Here is a 13,266-nt window from a genome sequence, read left to right as displayed (position 1 = left end):
GAATCAGACAAAACTCTGCAATTTGGGGTTCAGGGTCTGACAAGAATATTTGAAATGTAATTAGAAAACGCTTGTTAAAATTAAGTACAAGAAGGAAGGAGGGTGGGTGTTTTTCTGACATCTTTCCTGGTTTTTAAAGGAGAAATCCAAACCCATTTTTATGTCCATGTTTGGTTCAAAAGCTTTAAGGAATGGGGGGGGGGGGAAAGCTTCAAAAAGCTTCAAAACCTGGAATCCTGTGGGACCAGCACAGCCTTTCCCACTCATTAAACAGTTCAGGGTTTGCCAGGCTGGAATTTCCTTGGAGCTGCCTGAAGCTGCCAGGTGCCGAGGGAAGGAGGGGATGAAGTGCCAGAGCTGGGGAGGGGTGACAAGGCTCTGAGGGGGGACACACGAGGGAGTGATGGCTCTGGGAGGGGACACTGTGAAAAACGCCAATCACTTGTTTTTAAAATTTTAAAAGTTTAATCGTAATAAAATGGTTATAAAAATAGCAATATAATTAGAGTAATAAAAATTTGGACAATTAGGATTTAGGACAATATGAGACAATAAAAACAAAGAGTTACCGACAGTCTGGGTACCTCTTTCTGAGCAAAATGAGCCTGAAAAACGACCCACATTAACAGAGGATTGACCCTTAAAAACAACAGCCTGTTGCACATTCACACACCTCATCCATGGTGCATAAATTCCATTCAAACACAGGATTCTGTCTGGGCAGTGTCAGCTTCTTCCTCTGAATCCTGACGGCGTCTTCAGGCACGAGCGAGGCAGGAAGAAGTTCCTTTCTTCTGATAATGGAGCAATAAATTTTTTTTCTCTGAAAAATTCAGGTGTCCTGTGGCTGCTATCTCGCTGCAAGTCCTTTCTTTTAAAAAAGTATCTTACATAGCATAGTTTCTATTTTAACATTATGTTGTAACCTAAAATTATATTTAACACACTACTTAAGACAATTAATAAAGCATAACTTATATAACACATATAATATTCATTTTTAATATTTGCAAAAAGCCAATCATAAAATATTCATTTTTCACAGACACCCAAGGTGATGGCTCTGGAAGGGGACACTCAAGGTGATGGCCCAGGATCTTGGAAGCCAGGAAACCCCAGGAGATCTCTCCAGACCTCTGAGTCCCACAGGTCTAGGTGAGCTCCCAGGAGTCCCTTCAGCAATAAACATGTATAAATCTATTTATCATATGTGGATTACTATATATGTGTCTTCAGCACAATCCTATTTGCCTTGAGGAAGTCAGGGTGGTTTAAAACACACCGTGGGACACAAGCAGAAATTTTCTTGCTTGCGTTAGAGAAAAAGCCAATTAACAGCATCTTAATTAGCTGGGGGCTCTGTGCTTCATGGCACTTGAACGTTTAAACCGGTGGGATGCTTCCTACGGCTTCAGGGGGCTCCTGGCGCCGAGAAATTTTGCCGCAGAAGTGCAAAAATCAAATCCCGAAGGAGTTTTGAGGCACAACGTGTGGAAAAAAAGAAAAAAGAGGGCGCGGTGTTTCCCGAGCCGGCAGGGAAAAAGTAACACTTCCCATACCGGGAGTCGAACCCGGGCCGCCTGGGTGAAAACCAGGAATCCTAACCGCTAGACCATATGGGAGGCGTTGAGTGTCAGTCCCGCCGCGCGCAGTAAAGTGCTACTGCCCGCCCCGCTAATTGCCAGAGCAGCTCCGCCGGGCCCCGCTCTGCCGCTCCATGGGAGACACCGGGAGTCACCGAGAATGCCCGGGACTCATCGGGACCCTCCAGCAACCACCCCCGCCTTGCCAGAGAGACGCTGCCCCTATCCAACATGGCGGCCGGGGCTTCGCCTGCCCCGCGCCCGCATCACGTGACGCCGGGGGCGCGCGCGTGCGCGGGGCGGGCGAGGCGCGCGCTCACGTGACCGGCGGCGGCCGCCGAGCGCTGGGTCCCGTGAGCGGGGGGGGGGCGGGACGGGGGCACCGCCACAGGCCCGGACAGGCCCGGGCAGCCCCGGGCACCGCCTCCGGCCCGAGCCCCGCGCCGCCCGACCTGCCGGCGCTCACACCGGCAGCGCCCCCGAGCCGCCGCAGTACCGGGGGTCCCACCGGCATCATCCCCCAAGCCGGCCCCGAGCCGCCCATCGCCGCCGGAGGTACCGAGGCGCGGCCCGGCCCGGCCCGGGGGGAGCGGGCGCTGCGGGGAGTGCCGGGGGAATCGCGGGGATGGGGCTGCGGGGAATCCCGGGGGAACGGAAGGACGTGCTGGGAGAAGGGGCTGCGGGAATGCCGAGGGAAGGGGCGGCGGGAATGCCGAGGGAAGGGGCGGCGGGAATGCCGAGGGAAGGGGCTGCGGGAATGACGAGGGAAGGGGCGGCGGGAATCCTGAGGGAAGGGGCTGCGGGAATCCTGAGGGAAGGGGCTGCGGGAATCCTGAGGGAAGGGGCTGCGGGAATCCTGAGGGAATGGGGCTGCGGGAATCCTGAGGGAAGGGGCTGCGGGAATCCTGAGGGAATGGGATGCGGGATTCTGAGGGAAGGGGCTGCGAGGCACTGCCGGCCCGGCCGCAGCCATCCCAGCCGAGCCGGGTGGTTTCGGGAGCGCCGGAGGTTTCCCGGCAGCAGCCCGCGGGAGTTCCCCATGGGCCGGAGCAGGGGGAGGGGAGCTGGGGCTGTGTCAGCGCTTCCCCGGTGCCGGGGCTGGGATCGGTATTGGCGAGCGGAGCGTGTGCGTGTGGAAAGCAGCGATCCAAGGTGGGCTTCTCTCTGCAGGTGTGTGATGCCAAGCACAGCCATGAAGAAAAAGGTAAGGACGGGCAGGAAGATCCTGTGTTTCCCTTCCCCATCCCTGAGCACTGTTTGTTGTATCCATCCCTCGCACGGGGCTCCGGTGCCTCTCGTAGTCAGCGCTGCATCTTCTGCTGGAGGTTAAACCCAGGTTTAATCCTGGCCTGGGTGGGCTGGGCTCCTGCAGAGCCTTCCCTGGCAGTTGCTGTTCCCCGGGCACTGCTGGGGCTGTTGCAAAACTCTCTGCAAAACCCTGTGCTCAGGGAGGAGGATCTGCTGTCCCTCCCCTGTCCCTGGGCCACCCCTCCGAGGTGTCCCAGGAGCCCGAGGGGATTCGGGGCTCCAGAGGATGAAATTTAACACGTGGGGAAGGAGCAGCAGCTCTGGGCATGGCAGGGGTGGGTGTATCCCAGCAGGAGCACGTCCAGAGCTCTTAAAGGAATATCTGGCTGCCTTTCCATAGTGAGGTAGGGTTGGGTTCCCTGCCTGGCTCTCCGTGCTGCTGTCTGACCCCTTTGCAAGGCCTCTGCAGCCTAAACTTTGGGAATTGGGGCTGGTTTGGGCCCTGCCTCAGAGTGGGATCAAGTTTCTTCCTGGGATTTTGTGCTGGTGCTGTGAAATAAGAGCTTGGCTGTTCTCTGGGATCAGCTCAGGGGACAGGACAGGACAGGACAGGGCTGCATCCTGGGGGCCCTCCCCAGCCCTCCTGGGTGTGGAACAGCCAGGAACACTCCTTGTTGCCAAATCCTGGAGCCTGTGGGCAGCTTCCCTCTGGCCAGGGTGCTCCCAGCACGGAGCTGCTGCAGGGATGACCTGAGCAGACAGCACTGGGGAGTTGTGCCTTGCTTTTGTGCCCAGGCTGTGGCAGCTCCTGCCCTGCTGTCCAGGGTGGGGGTGGGAGGCTGGGCAGTCACTCACTGGGCTGTTCTCCTGAAATCCCTCCTGGATGGCAGACTGGCAGGGCTGCTGCCAGGAGCTGCATTTGGCTTTGTGACTGGAACTTGTTCAACAGCTGGGTTTTGTGAGCAAGGCTATGTTGGCTGCCACTGATGGGTTTGTTTTGTTTAATTTTTATTTTTAGATCACAATGTAAAGCCTTGCCTGGTGTGACTGTCTCCCCTCATCCCCACCCCCAGCAGCATTCCCTACTTTTTGGCTGCCTCTCCTTTCCCCTGAGGTCTGCAGGGATGGGATATCATGGAGCCCAGAGTCTCCTCTGGAAAGGCATCACTGGAGCCATAAAGGGTCTCCCCTGCTCTGGGGATGCTGACCTTGGTTGTCTCATCTGCTTTTCCCTTTTTTTTTTTTTTTTTTTTTTTTTTGTCTTCTGGCACGTGAAACTGGGAGTGTCCCTGGTATTTGGGGAAAGGAAAATCAGTCATGCAGTGGTAAGAGCAGTATTAGAAGGTCTTTAAGGTCCCTCCCACCCTTGTTTGGTTAGGACAGTGTGTTTGGGGTGGAAAACCAGGAGCCTGAGGGGTTGTTTTTGGTCTGGTGGGTTGAGACAAAGCTGTTCCCCATCTTCAAAGTCCTTTTGTGGCACCAAAGCCATCAGGTGGGAGGGGCTGGGAATGGAGAGGCAGCTCTGGCTTTTCCCAAGTTCTGTCCATGTTTTTGGAGAAAAGTGTTCAATCTGAGCATGGCCAGCAGGGAGGTGGGATGGCCATGGCCCAGGGACCAAGGACAGCAGGGAGGTGGGATGGCCATGGCCCAGGGACCAAGGACAGCAGGGAGGTGGGATGACCATGGCCTGGTGACCATGGCCTGGTTGGGATGTCTGTCCTGCTCCCCACGTGCTGCTCTCTGCCTCTCTCCTGGTGCATTCCCAGCTGGACTGTGCCAGTGCTGTGTTCAGTGGCTTTGGCAGTAAGATGTCAGCTCGAGGGAGCTGGGAGGGACTCAGTGCTCTGTGAGAGCTCATTTTTCCTTCATTCCCTCTGTGCAGGTGCTGCTGATGGGTAAAAGTGGGTCTGGGAAGACCAGCATGAGATCCATTATCTTTGCCAACTACATCGCCCGGGACACGCGGCGCCTGGGGGCCACGAGTAAGGAACTGCCGGCCCCATTCCCGCAGCCAGGGCTCCAGCTCCTCATCAGAGGGGCGGGGCCGCTCCCTGCAGCGATCCCGGGTCCCTTGGCTGTGTCCCTGCAGGTCCTCCCAGCTGCCACACCCTGCTGGGAGCTTCGGGATCAGCCAGGGACAGGCAGGAAGTGGAGGACAGGGAAAGGCAGCACTGGGATCGGCTTTGCTGCTTTATTGTTCAACTTTTATCCTTAACTCCCTTTTTTGGGATCAGGAAGCAGCCTTTGCTGCTTTATTGTTCAACTTTTATCCTTAACTCTTTATTTTTGGGATCAGGAAGCAGCCTTTGGCGCAGCTACTCCTGTCAGTCTACTCTGTGTTGGTGGAATGTTCCTGCTCCTGCAAGGATCTCCAGCACAGGGATCCTTCAAGGCCCCCGTGGTTTTGGCAGGATGATGCACTGGGCTTAATGAATGCCTTTCCTTCTTCTCTTTCCAAAGCCTTTGTTGGGAAAGAGCAAGAAGTGGTTCCTCTGGGGGAGGTGGATGAGTTGTTGGGATCTGGTGCTTCTCACTGGGAGGGGCCTGTGTGGATTTAATGTCAGGGATTGGTGTAAATTTCCTCTTTGCCATGAATTTGGCCTCTTTCTGAAGTTTACATTCCGTGTGTTCTTGGTTTATTTTGTTAGGGATGGCTAAAAGCCCTGCACAGTCATTCCTACAGTATCCCAGGGATCAGGGAATGTGTGAGAGAAGGGGAACACTTAGTGCACTTCTCAGGAGAGCAGTGGGCAGGGAGGCCTGAATTCCTCTGGGAAATGGGGTTTTGGTGGGATTTTACAAACTGGGGCTGCTTTGTGAGGAATGCCCATCCCTGGAAGTGTCCAGGGCCAGGCTGGATGGGGCTTGGAGCAGCCTGGGATAGTGGAAGGTGGCAGGGGCTGGAATGAGGGCTTTAATCCCTTCCAGCCCGACCATTCCATGTTTTGGTGCTGATTTCCATGAGTTTTGGCTGCCCAAGCTCTGCCCTGGGTGTGGTGCAGTCAGTGAGCTCCTGCTGTCTCTTTGCAGTTGATGTGGAGCATTCCCACGTCAGATTCCTGGGAAACCTGGTGTTGAACCTGTGGGACTGTGGAGGGTAGGTACTGATAATTCCTGGCCCAGCCTTTGGGGGAGGCTCTGGGGAAGGCTCTGGGGAATCAGGGATGGAGCAGAGTGGATTCTCCTCCCCCTGGGATGAGGTGGAATTGCTCACTCCAGCTCCATCCAGGTGGGATTCGTGCAGAGAGGCCATGCTGGAGGTTGATCCTGTGGCTCCTGGAAGCAGCTTTTTTCAAGGAATGTGTCCCCTCCTCAGCTCCATGGCCTCTGCAACATCTCAGTCATGTTCAGCCAGAGTTAAAGGAGATTTAAATCCTGGGATTTAAGGCTGAACTGATGCTTTGGGTCACGTTTCACCTGTTCCTGCTGCTGTGGGCTTTCACAAATAGCTCCTTAACGCCAGCCTGGGGTCAGAAGCAGCAGGACAGGAGGGAAGCTTTGGCTTGCTGTGGGACTGGAGGGCTGATGCTCTCCAGGAGCATCCAACTTTCCTTGGGAATGCCCAGGGCATGCAGCTCCAGCCTGGCCTCCCAAGTGGGGGCTGCAGCTCCAAATTCCAGCCTTGCCCTCCTGGCAGGAGGAGCTTCCCACAAACCCAGCCTGCCAGGCAGGAGCTGCTCTAAAAGGAGTGTCCTGCTCTGCTCCCCCAGCCAGGACACCTTCATGGAGAACTACTTCACCAGCCAGAGGGACAACATCTTCCGCAACGTGGAGGTGCTGATCTACGTGTTCGACGTGGAGAGCAGGGAGCTGGAGAAGGACATGCACTACTACCAGTCCTGCCTGGAGGCCATTCTGCAGAACTCCCCCGATGCCAAGATCTTCTGCCTGGTGCACAAGATGGACTTGGTGCAGGAGGACCAGCGGGATCTGGTGAGGAGCTGGCAGTTGCCATGGAAATGCATCCCTTGTGCCATGTGGGTCACACCTCAAAGGCAGCCCCTCGGGGCTGTTCCTCAAAGGCTTTCTCAGATGTCCTCAGAGCTTTTTCTGCCTTCTTTTAAAGTGTGTCATCCTAGAATCCAGTGGAGAACAGCAGTGCTGATTTTTAGGGACAGGAAAAGCCTTTCCTGCCTGGTTCCAGAGCTCCCAGCGCACCTTGGCTCCTTCCAACCCAAACGATTTTGGGATTCTGCAGCAAGACATCCCTGGCCCTGCTGCTCCCTGGGAGGGTTCCTGGCCACTCTCCCCTGCAGTATCCTAGAGATCCATGTGAAACTCATCCCTTAAATCCATACAGCAACCACAGCACAGGCAGGAACACTTCACTCAACCCCTCAACTCTCTTTGCTCCCCAGATTTTTAAGGAGCGTGAGGAAGACTTGAAGCGCCTTTCCCGGCCCTTGGAATGTGTTTGTTTCAGAACTTCCATCTGGGATGAGACACTTTACAAGGTTGGTGCAGCTTCCTCTCCACATCCCACTGGGAGCAGAGCAGGAGCAGGATCCCTGGAGCTGCTGCTGGTGTGTTCAGCTCTGCAGCTGCTGCATCAGCAGCAGTGTCAGTGGTGTCAGTGAAACCCAAATTAATCCTGGGTTTAATTAATTAATTTTAAAAAGTCAGGAGCATGTGGTAAATATCAGGAACTTGGCAGACAGGCATCCCAGATATCCCTCTTTCTCTGGGAAGGGTGAGTTTGCCACTGCCCCACACCTGGGTCAGCAGCTGGGCAGGGGTGGGGGCTGAGCTTGGAAAATCCAAATGTGGATGAGCACAGATGTTGATCCCAACATCCCCCAGCCCCTCCTGGGCTTGTTCCTGGCCTGTTGGGATAAGGTGGAACTTTGTTTGGGTCAGGGATGAGCTGTCAAGTGTCCATCTACGTGCTGACCTTGCTCAGGAATAAAAATCTCTGTGAACTTGAGTGGGAGAAGGAGACAGAAGCATTCCCAACTTAAAGCAGGGATGTTTTAAGTCTGTTCAGCAGCACTGTAGTTTCTCTGCTTGCTGGAAAAGAACTGGAGCCAGGGGAGGGTCTCCTCAGGTCTGGGCTCCCTCTGGGACCTTGGCATGGGTGGAGAAGCTTCTCAGGCTGTCAGCACCCAGAAGTGCCAAAAATCCCTCTGGGAGCACATTTCTGATGAAGGGCTGAGGAGAGGAGCTGGTGGGACCTTTCTGTGTCTCCCTGTCCAGGCCTGGTCCAGCATTGTCTATCAGCTGATCCCCAATGTGCAGCAGCTGGAGATGAACCTGAGGAACTTTGCTCAGATCATCGAGGCAGATGAGGTGCTGCTGTTTGAGAGAGCCACGTTCCTGGTGAGTTCCTGCATGGGCTCCCTTTCCCTCCCCTCTTCTCTGGAGCCAGGCTGGGAGAGCTGGGGGTGCTCACCTGGAGAGGAGAAGCTCCAGGGAGAGCTCAGAGCCCTGCCAGGGCCTGAAGGGGCTCCAGGAGAGCTGGAGAGGGACTGGGGACAAGGATGGAGGGACAGGACACAGGGAATGGCTCCCACTGCCAGAGGGCAGGGATGGATGGGAGATTGGGAATTGGGAATTGTTCCCTGGCAGGGTGGGGAGGGGCTGGGATGGAATTCCCAGAGCAGCTGGGGCTGCCCTGGATCCCTGGCAGTGCCCAAGGCCAGGCTGGACACTGGGGCTGGAGCACCTGGGACAGTGGGAGGTGTCAGGTTGGATCTGGATGAGCTTTGAGGTCCTTCCAAGCCAAGCCATTTGGGATTCCATGGGAGTTGGGAGGTGCCAGCCCCAGTGCAGAATGGCCTGATCCAGGCCTTGGGATCCTGAAAGCAGCTGCTGGTACCCTGTGGCCTGTGGGACCATCCCAGAATTCCCCCTTGCAGCAGCTGAGCTGAGGTTTGGTTGGGGTTTCCTCTTGCAGGCTCTGGGGGTGTTTCATGTCTCCATTGTGGTGGGACTGCTCTGAGAATCCCCCTCTGCACAGGGCAGGAACCTTCTGTAGCTTCACAACCAAACCTTTTCACTTCCTCCTTCTGGGGCATTGAGCTGGACCTGATTTCTTTCGGTTTTTGATGTTCTGCAAATCCAGAGCATGGATGAGGGGTCAGCCATGGGATTGTGATGCTTTTCCAGGTCCCTGTGCTCCCAGTCCCTCTGCAAAGGTGCTGGATAAAACCACTCTTGGTGCTTGTCCATATTCCTGATTGCTGGGCTGGGCTCTTTACACTTTGCACCAAACTGTTGCTGAGCTGAAGGAAATACTTGAATTATTTGGAGTGTTTTCCTTACACTCCTGGTTTGGAAATGATGAAGGGAATTTGGGAAAAGAGCCATGACTTTTTTCCCTCCTTAAACTATCAGAAACAAACACTTGCCATGCCTGGCAAGTTCTGCTTTTTGACCTTTTGGAGATAAAGAACAGTTCCACCTTGGGGTGTGTGACAGTGTGATTGTTACAAGGACATTTTTAACTGGAAGAAATTATCTTTGCTTCAGAAATTGTGCGCTTAATTTAAGTGCAATGGTGACTTCTTAAAAAACTCCTCCCTTTTTTCGTATACTTAAACATTGCCAGGACTCTCTTCTCTTGAAGGAAAATCTTCCTGTGAAAATCTCTTTGGGAAATCTTATTCTGAAATTTTGTTTAAACTGTAGTGAAGTGAAAAAATCTCATCTGGGAAGTTTAGGAAGGAAATTGAACACTGGCAACTGCAATTCTTGAATATGGCTGAAACTGTGCTTGTGGGAATAATTGGGCAAGTTTAAAAAGTCATGGCTTTAAGGTGGTTAAGGGAAAAAAAGAGGAAAAACCCCCTAAAACCCTGTTAAATGTGACTCCCTGAATAGAGCAGTTTCAGATCCCTGTGCAAGGGCTCCTGACATGTCCAGTGAGAGCTGATTTTGGAATTGTGAAGAGTTCAAAGCAGCTGGCCTAAGGTTTTGAAGAGATTCCTGTCAGGTTTGCTGTGGGGATGGAGCTGTTTGGGCAGGAAATGCAGCTCTCACTCCATGTGGCTGAGCAATAAAGGGCTGGGGCCACCAGCTCGGTGGGAATGTTGATGGAGGTGTTTTCAAGGGTTCCTAAAGCCCTTCAGACCCTGTGGGTGTTGGCATCCAGGCACTCAGGGCTGCTCCCTCTGCTCTGCCTGGAGTCTTGGAGAAGGAATTCCCAAGGAACCAGCTGCCTTTGAGCTGCTTTTCTTGGGGAGGAGCATCTTGATTTGGCTTTGGGATCACTGCCTGTGCAGGATGAGGGGGAAAATCCATCACAGTATTTAGCCCATTCCTGAGGAGATGGACACAATTTTTACTCTGTTTCCACCTATTTTTGGATCAAGATGTAAATTGCTGCTGAGGTGAAGCCCTCAGGGGACAGTGGTGTCACCTGGCAGATCTGTGCCATCCTTTGTGTCCAAAGAATTTCTGTAAACACTCCCAAGATCCAGTCAGCCAAAGGCAAAGGGGATCCTCCCTGCTCCCCTGGCACTCCCAGACCTGCTGTGGGAGGGCTGGGCTGGAATCCCTGACTGGCTGTGCCCCCTCTCCAGGTGATCTCCCACTATCAGTGCAAGGAGCAGCGGGATGTGCACAGGTTTGAGAAGATCAGCAACATCATCAAACAGTTCAAGCTGAGCTGCAGGTGAGCTGCTCCCATCAGCACTGGGGACATCAGAGCTATTCCAGCTTTTTCCAGAGAATCCCAGTTTGTCTCCTCAGCAGCTGGAATGCCAGGGTGAAATATTGCTGGAACACAAATAATTTAAATGTTAATTTAACTCCTCCTTTGCTTATGGTGGGAGAGCTTTGGTGCTGTTTTATTCTATGCCTCCTTCTCCTGGATCAAGGCAGAGGAATTCCAGGCCTGAAGTGATCAGAAGTGTTTCTCTTGGAAACTGGGAATGGCAGCTGGAGAGCTCTGCTCCAGCCCAGGCCCACAGGGCTGCCTGGGGAGGATGGGGCTTGCAGGCACTGTTTATCCCTGTTTTCAGTGGAAAAGTGGGAGGCTTGGCTTTGCACAGCCCTCAGGCTCCACTGCCAGGTTAATTCTGAGGGTGTGTGGAGCTGGATAGAATAGAGAAGTTTCTGGGGGGATTTACGGATGTTCATATGTCTCCAGATATTCCCATTTTATGCTTATTTCTGCTGCTCATGCAGAGTGTCCAGCTGGGAATGGCTGAGCCCTGGTATCCATGGGGAGCAGGCCTGGTCAGGGGGGTTGTGTCTGGAATTTCCTTCATTCAGAGCACAAGCAGCTGATATTGTTCTCATTTGGCCCCAAACTGAGGAATTTGCCTTTAAAAGCAAGCCCAGCCAAAGCCCTGCTGTAACCACACCTTGCCAAGTGGGAATTCCAGCTCCTCCTTGTTCCCAACAGCTCAGATCAGGGATTTTGGCCATGTGGGCACAAAAGCTCTTCATTCACTCTTTTTTCCCCTTTATTTCCTTGTTTTTCAGTAAGCTGGCAGCTTCTTTCCAGAGCATGGAGGTCAGGAACTCCAACTTTGCTGCTTTCATTGACATCTTCACATCCAACACCTACGTGATGGTGGTCATGTCAGACCCCTCCATACGTAAGTCAGAGCCAAGAGAAACCTGCTTGGGGAAAAAAAAAACAGAAAAACCTCAAAAAAGGTGGAATTAATCCAGTTTAAACTGTGTTTCTCTTGGAAAATCAGTTTTTAATTACAGAACTGATTAGGAGAGAGGGATTGAGTGTGAGCAGGACCCTGCAGAGGTGGTGGCACAGCTGAGCTGCTGCTGCTGCTGTCACAGGGAGCCACCAAACCAGACCTGGCTGAGCAGGTCATGCCCAAAGCCTATTTTGGGCAGCTGGGAGCTGGCAGCCCCAGTGATTTTTGGGGAGGAAGCAGAGCTGGCTCATGTTTGGGTGTTGCTGGGCTGTCTCGGGTGGACAGGCTCTAATTTTAGCAGCCTCTATTTATCCCAAGGAGGAGCTGCAGCAGTGCCAGCCCGCAGCCCCTGGGAGCAGATCCCTGTTTACACAGCTCTTGGAGCTCCTGCTGGGAGCTCAGGGGCTCCAGGGACACTGCCCAGCACTCCTCAGGCCTGCTGCTGTGCTTTCCCTGCCCTCCTCACCTGGGGAATTAGGGACACTGTGGGATCCCTGGCAGTGAGGCACCAGATGGGCATTGCTGGGCTGGAGAGCAGCTCTGGGATGAGCAACACTCCCTGGGAGAGGCTTTTCATGTTCTTCTGAGATCAGCCAACAGCCCTGACCATCCCACACTAAACTTTGCCCAGACCTTCCCATATTTAATTTTGCTCAGACCATTCCATGCTGAATTTTGCCCAGACCTTCCCATGCCTAATTTTTACCCATCCCACATGAAATTCTGCACATGAAATTTTGCCCAGACCTTCCCACATTCAACTTTGCCCAGGCCATCCCGCATCAAATTTTGCCCAGATCTTCCCCCACTGAATTTTCCCAGACCATCCCACCTTAAACCTTGTCCAGACCATCTCACATTAATTTCACCCTGCCCAAAATCCCACTGTGGATTTTGCCTGGCTTGGGAGCAGCAGGCTGCACCCAGCCCCTGCAGGCAGAGCTGTGGAGCCAGGCAGCCCTGAGGCCGTGGTGACTCTCACCCTTTTTAACTTCTGTTTATCTCCCCTGTCCCTTTTCCGTCGCAGCTTCCGCGGCCACGCTGATCAACATCCGGAACGCCAGGAAACACTTTGAGAAGCTGGAGAGGGTGGATGGACCAAAGCACAGCCTGCTCATGCGCTGATCCCAGGCACCGGGGCTTTGGGGGGAGAAAAAACAGATCGGGACTACTTCTTTATAGGAGAATCTAACACTGTCCATGTCTTTGTTGGGCTTTGAAATGAGTGTGCTGCTTGTTTTTTCTCCTCATCACGTTGGACACTAGAGCCGGAGGCTGGATCCGCCGCGGACCTTCCCGGAGTTCCCTGGCACGGGAGGGTGGGGAAGGAGGCAGGACGGGTGATGTGCCCGCAGGGGGTGTGGCAGAGCCCTCCTGGATGCGTGGCTGCCGGCTGATGGGATGTTTCCTGTTTCCTTGGATGGTTGCTAGAATAAGTTTATAAATTTCTCCTCATCTTTGGTCATGGAAATAAATTTTTGCTACCAGGGATTTCAGATCTGAGAGGTTTGTAAAGTGGGTTTGCTTTCTCCGAAATCCCGGGGCAGCTTTGGGAAGCAGGAGCTGTAGGGGCTGGGTGGCTCCCTTCGTGGTTTTGGGGGGATTTGGCTGAAAGCCATTCCAGAGTTTCACTGGGAATCGCTTGGCGGCATCTCCCTCCCTTTATTCTCTCTCGCTGCATCAAATTACTGTGTAAAAAAGGGTGTGGTGCCTCCGTGCCTGGCTCTTCCCTGTATCCCTGCCCACACACCCGCTGGGAGGGGAGAAATCCACCGGGGCGAGTCCGGGAGTGGGAACGAGGAGCTAAAAGGGCCGGAGAGCCTGGGGGCTCC

At 53.8% G+C, this 13,266-nt stretch overlaps 1 protein-coding gene across 1 annotated transcript; it reads left to right on the top strand.

Annotated features, from left to right (window-relative positions):
- The first annotated feature begins 1,913 nt into the window (after positions 1 to 1,913).
- LOC311158122 (ras-related GTP-binding protein A) lies at positions 1,914 to 12,937 on the top strand. Its single transcript, XM_084213285.1, has 10 exons — positions 1,914 to 2,138; positions 2,754 to 2,787; positions 4,714 to 4,813; positions 5,862 to 5,928; positions 6,542 to 6,764; positions 7,190 to 7,285; positions 8,025 to 8,147; positions 10,352 to 10,443; positions 11,259 to 11,374; positions 12,462 to 12,937. The coding sequence occupies exons 2-10, from the start codon at positions 2,761 to 2,763 to the stop codon at positions 12,557 to 12,559; spliced, it is 942 nt and encodes a 313-aa protein (XP_084069411.1). The 5' UTR covers positions 1,914 to 2,138; positions 2,754 to 2,760; the 3' UTR covers positions 12,560 to 12,937.
- Positions 12,938 to 13,266: the final 329 nt, after the last annotated feature.

Source organism: Fringilla coelebs, assembly GCF_963513975.1.
Source record: "Fringilla coelebs genome assembly, chromosome: 11".
Taxonomy (NCBI): Eukaryota; Metazoa; Chordata; class Aves; order Passeriformes; family Fringillidae; genus Fringilla; species Fringilla coelebs.
Note: the sequence above shows the minus strand (reverse complement) of the source record. Positions and strands in the feature narration are given on the sequence as shown.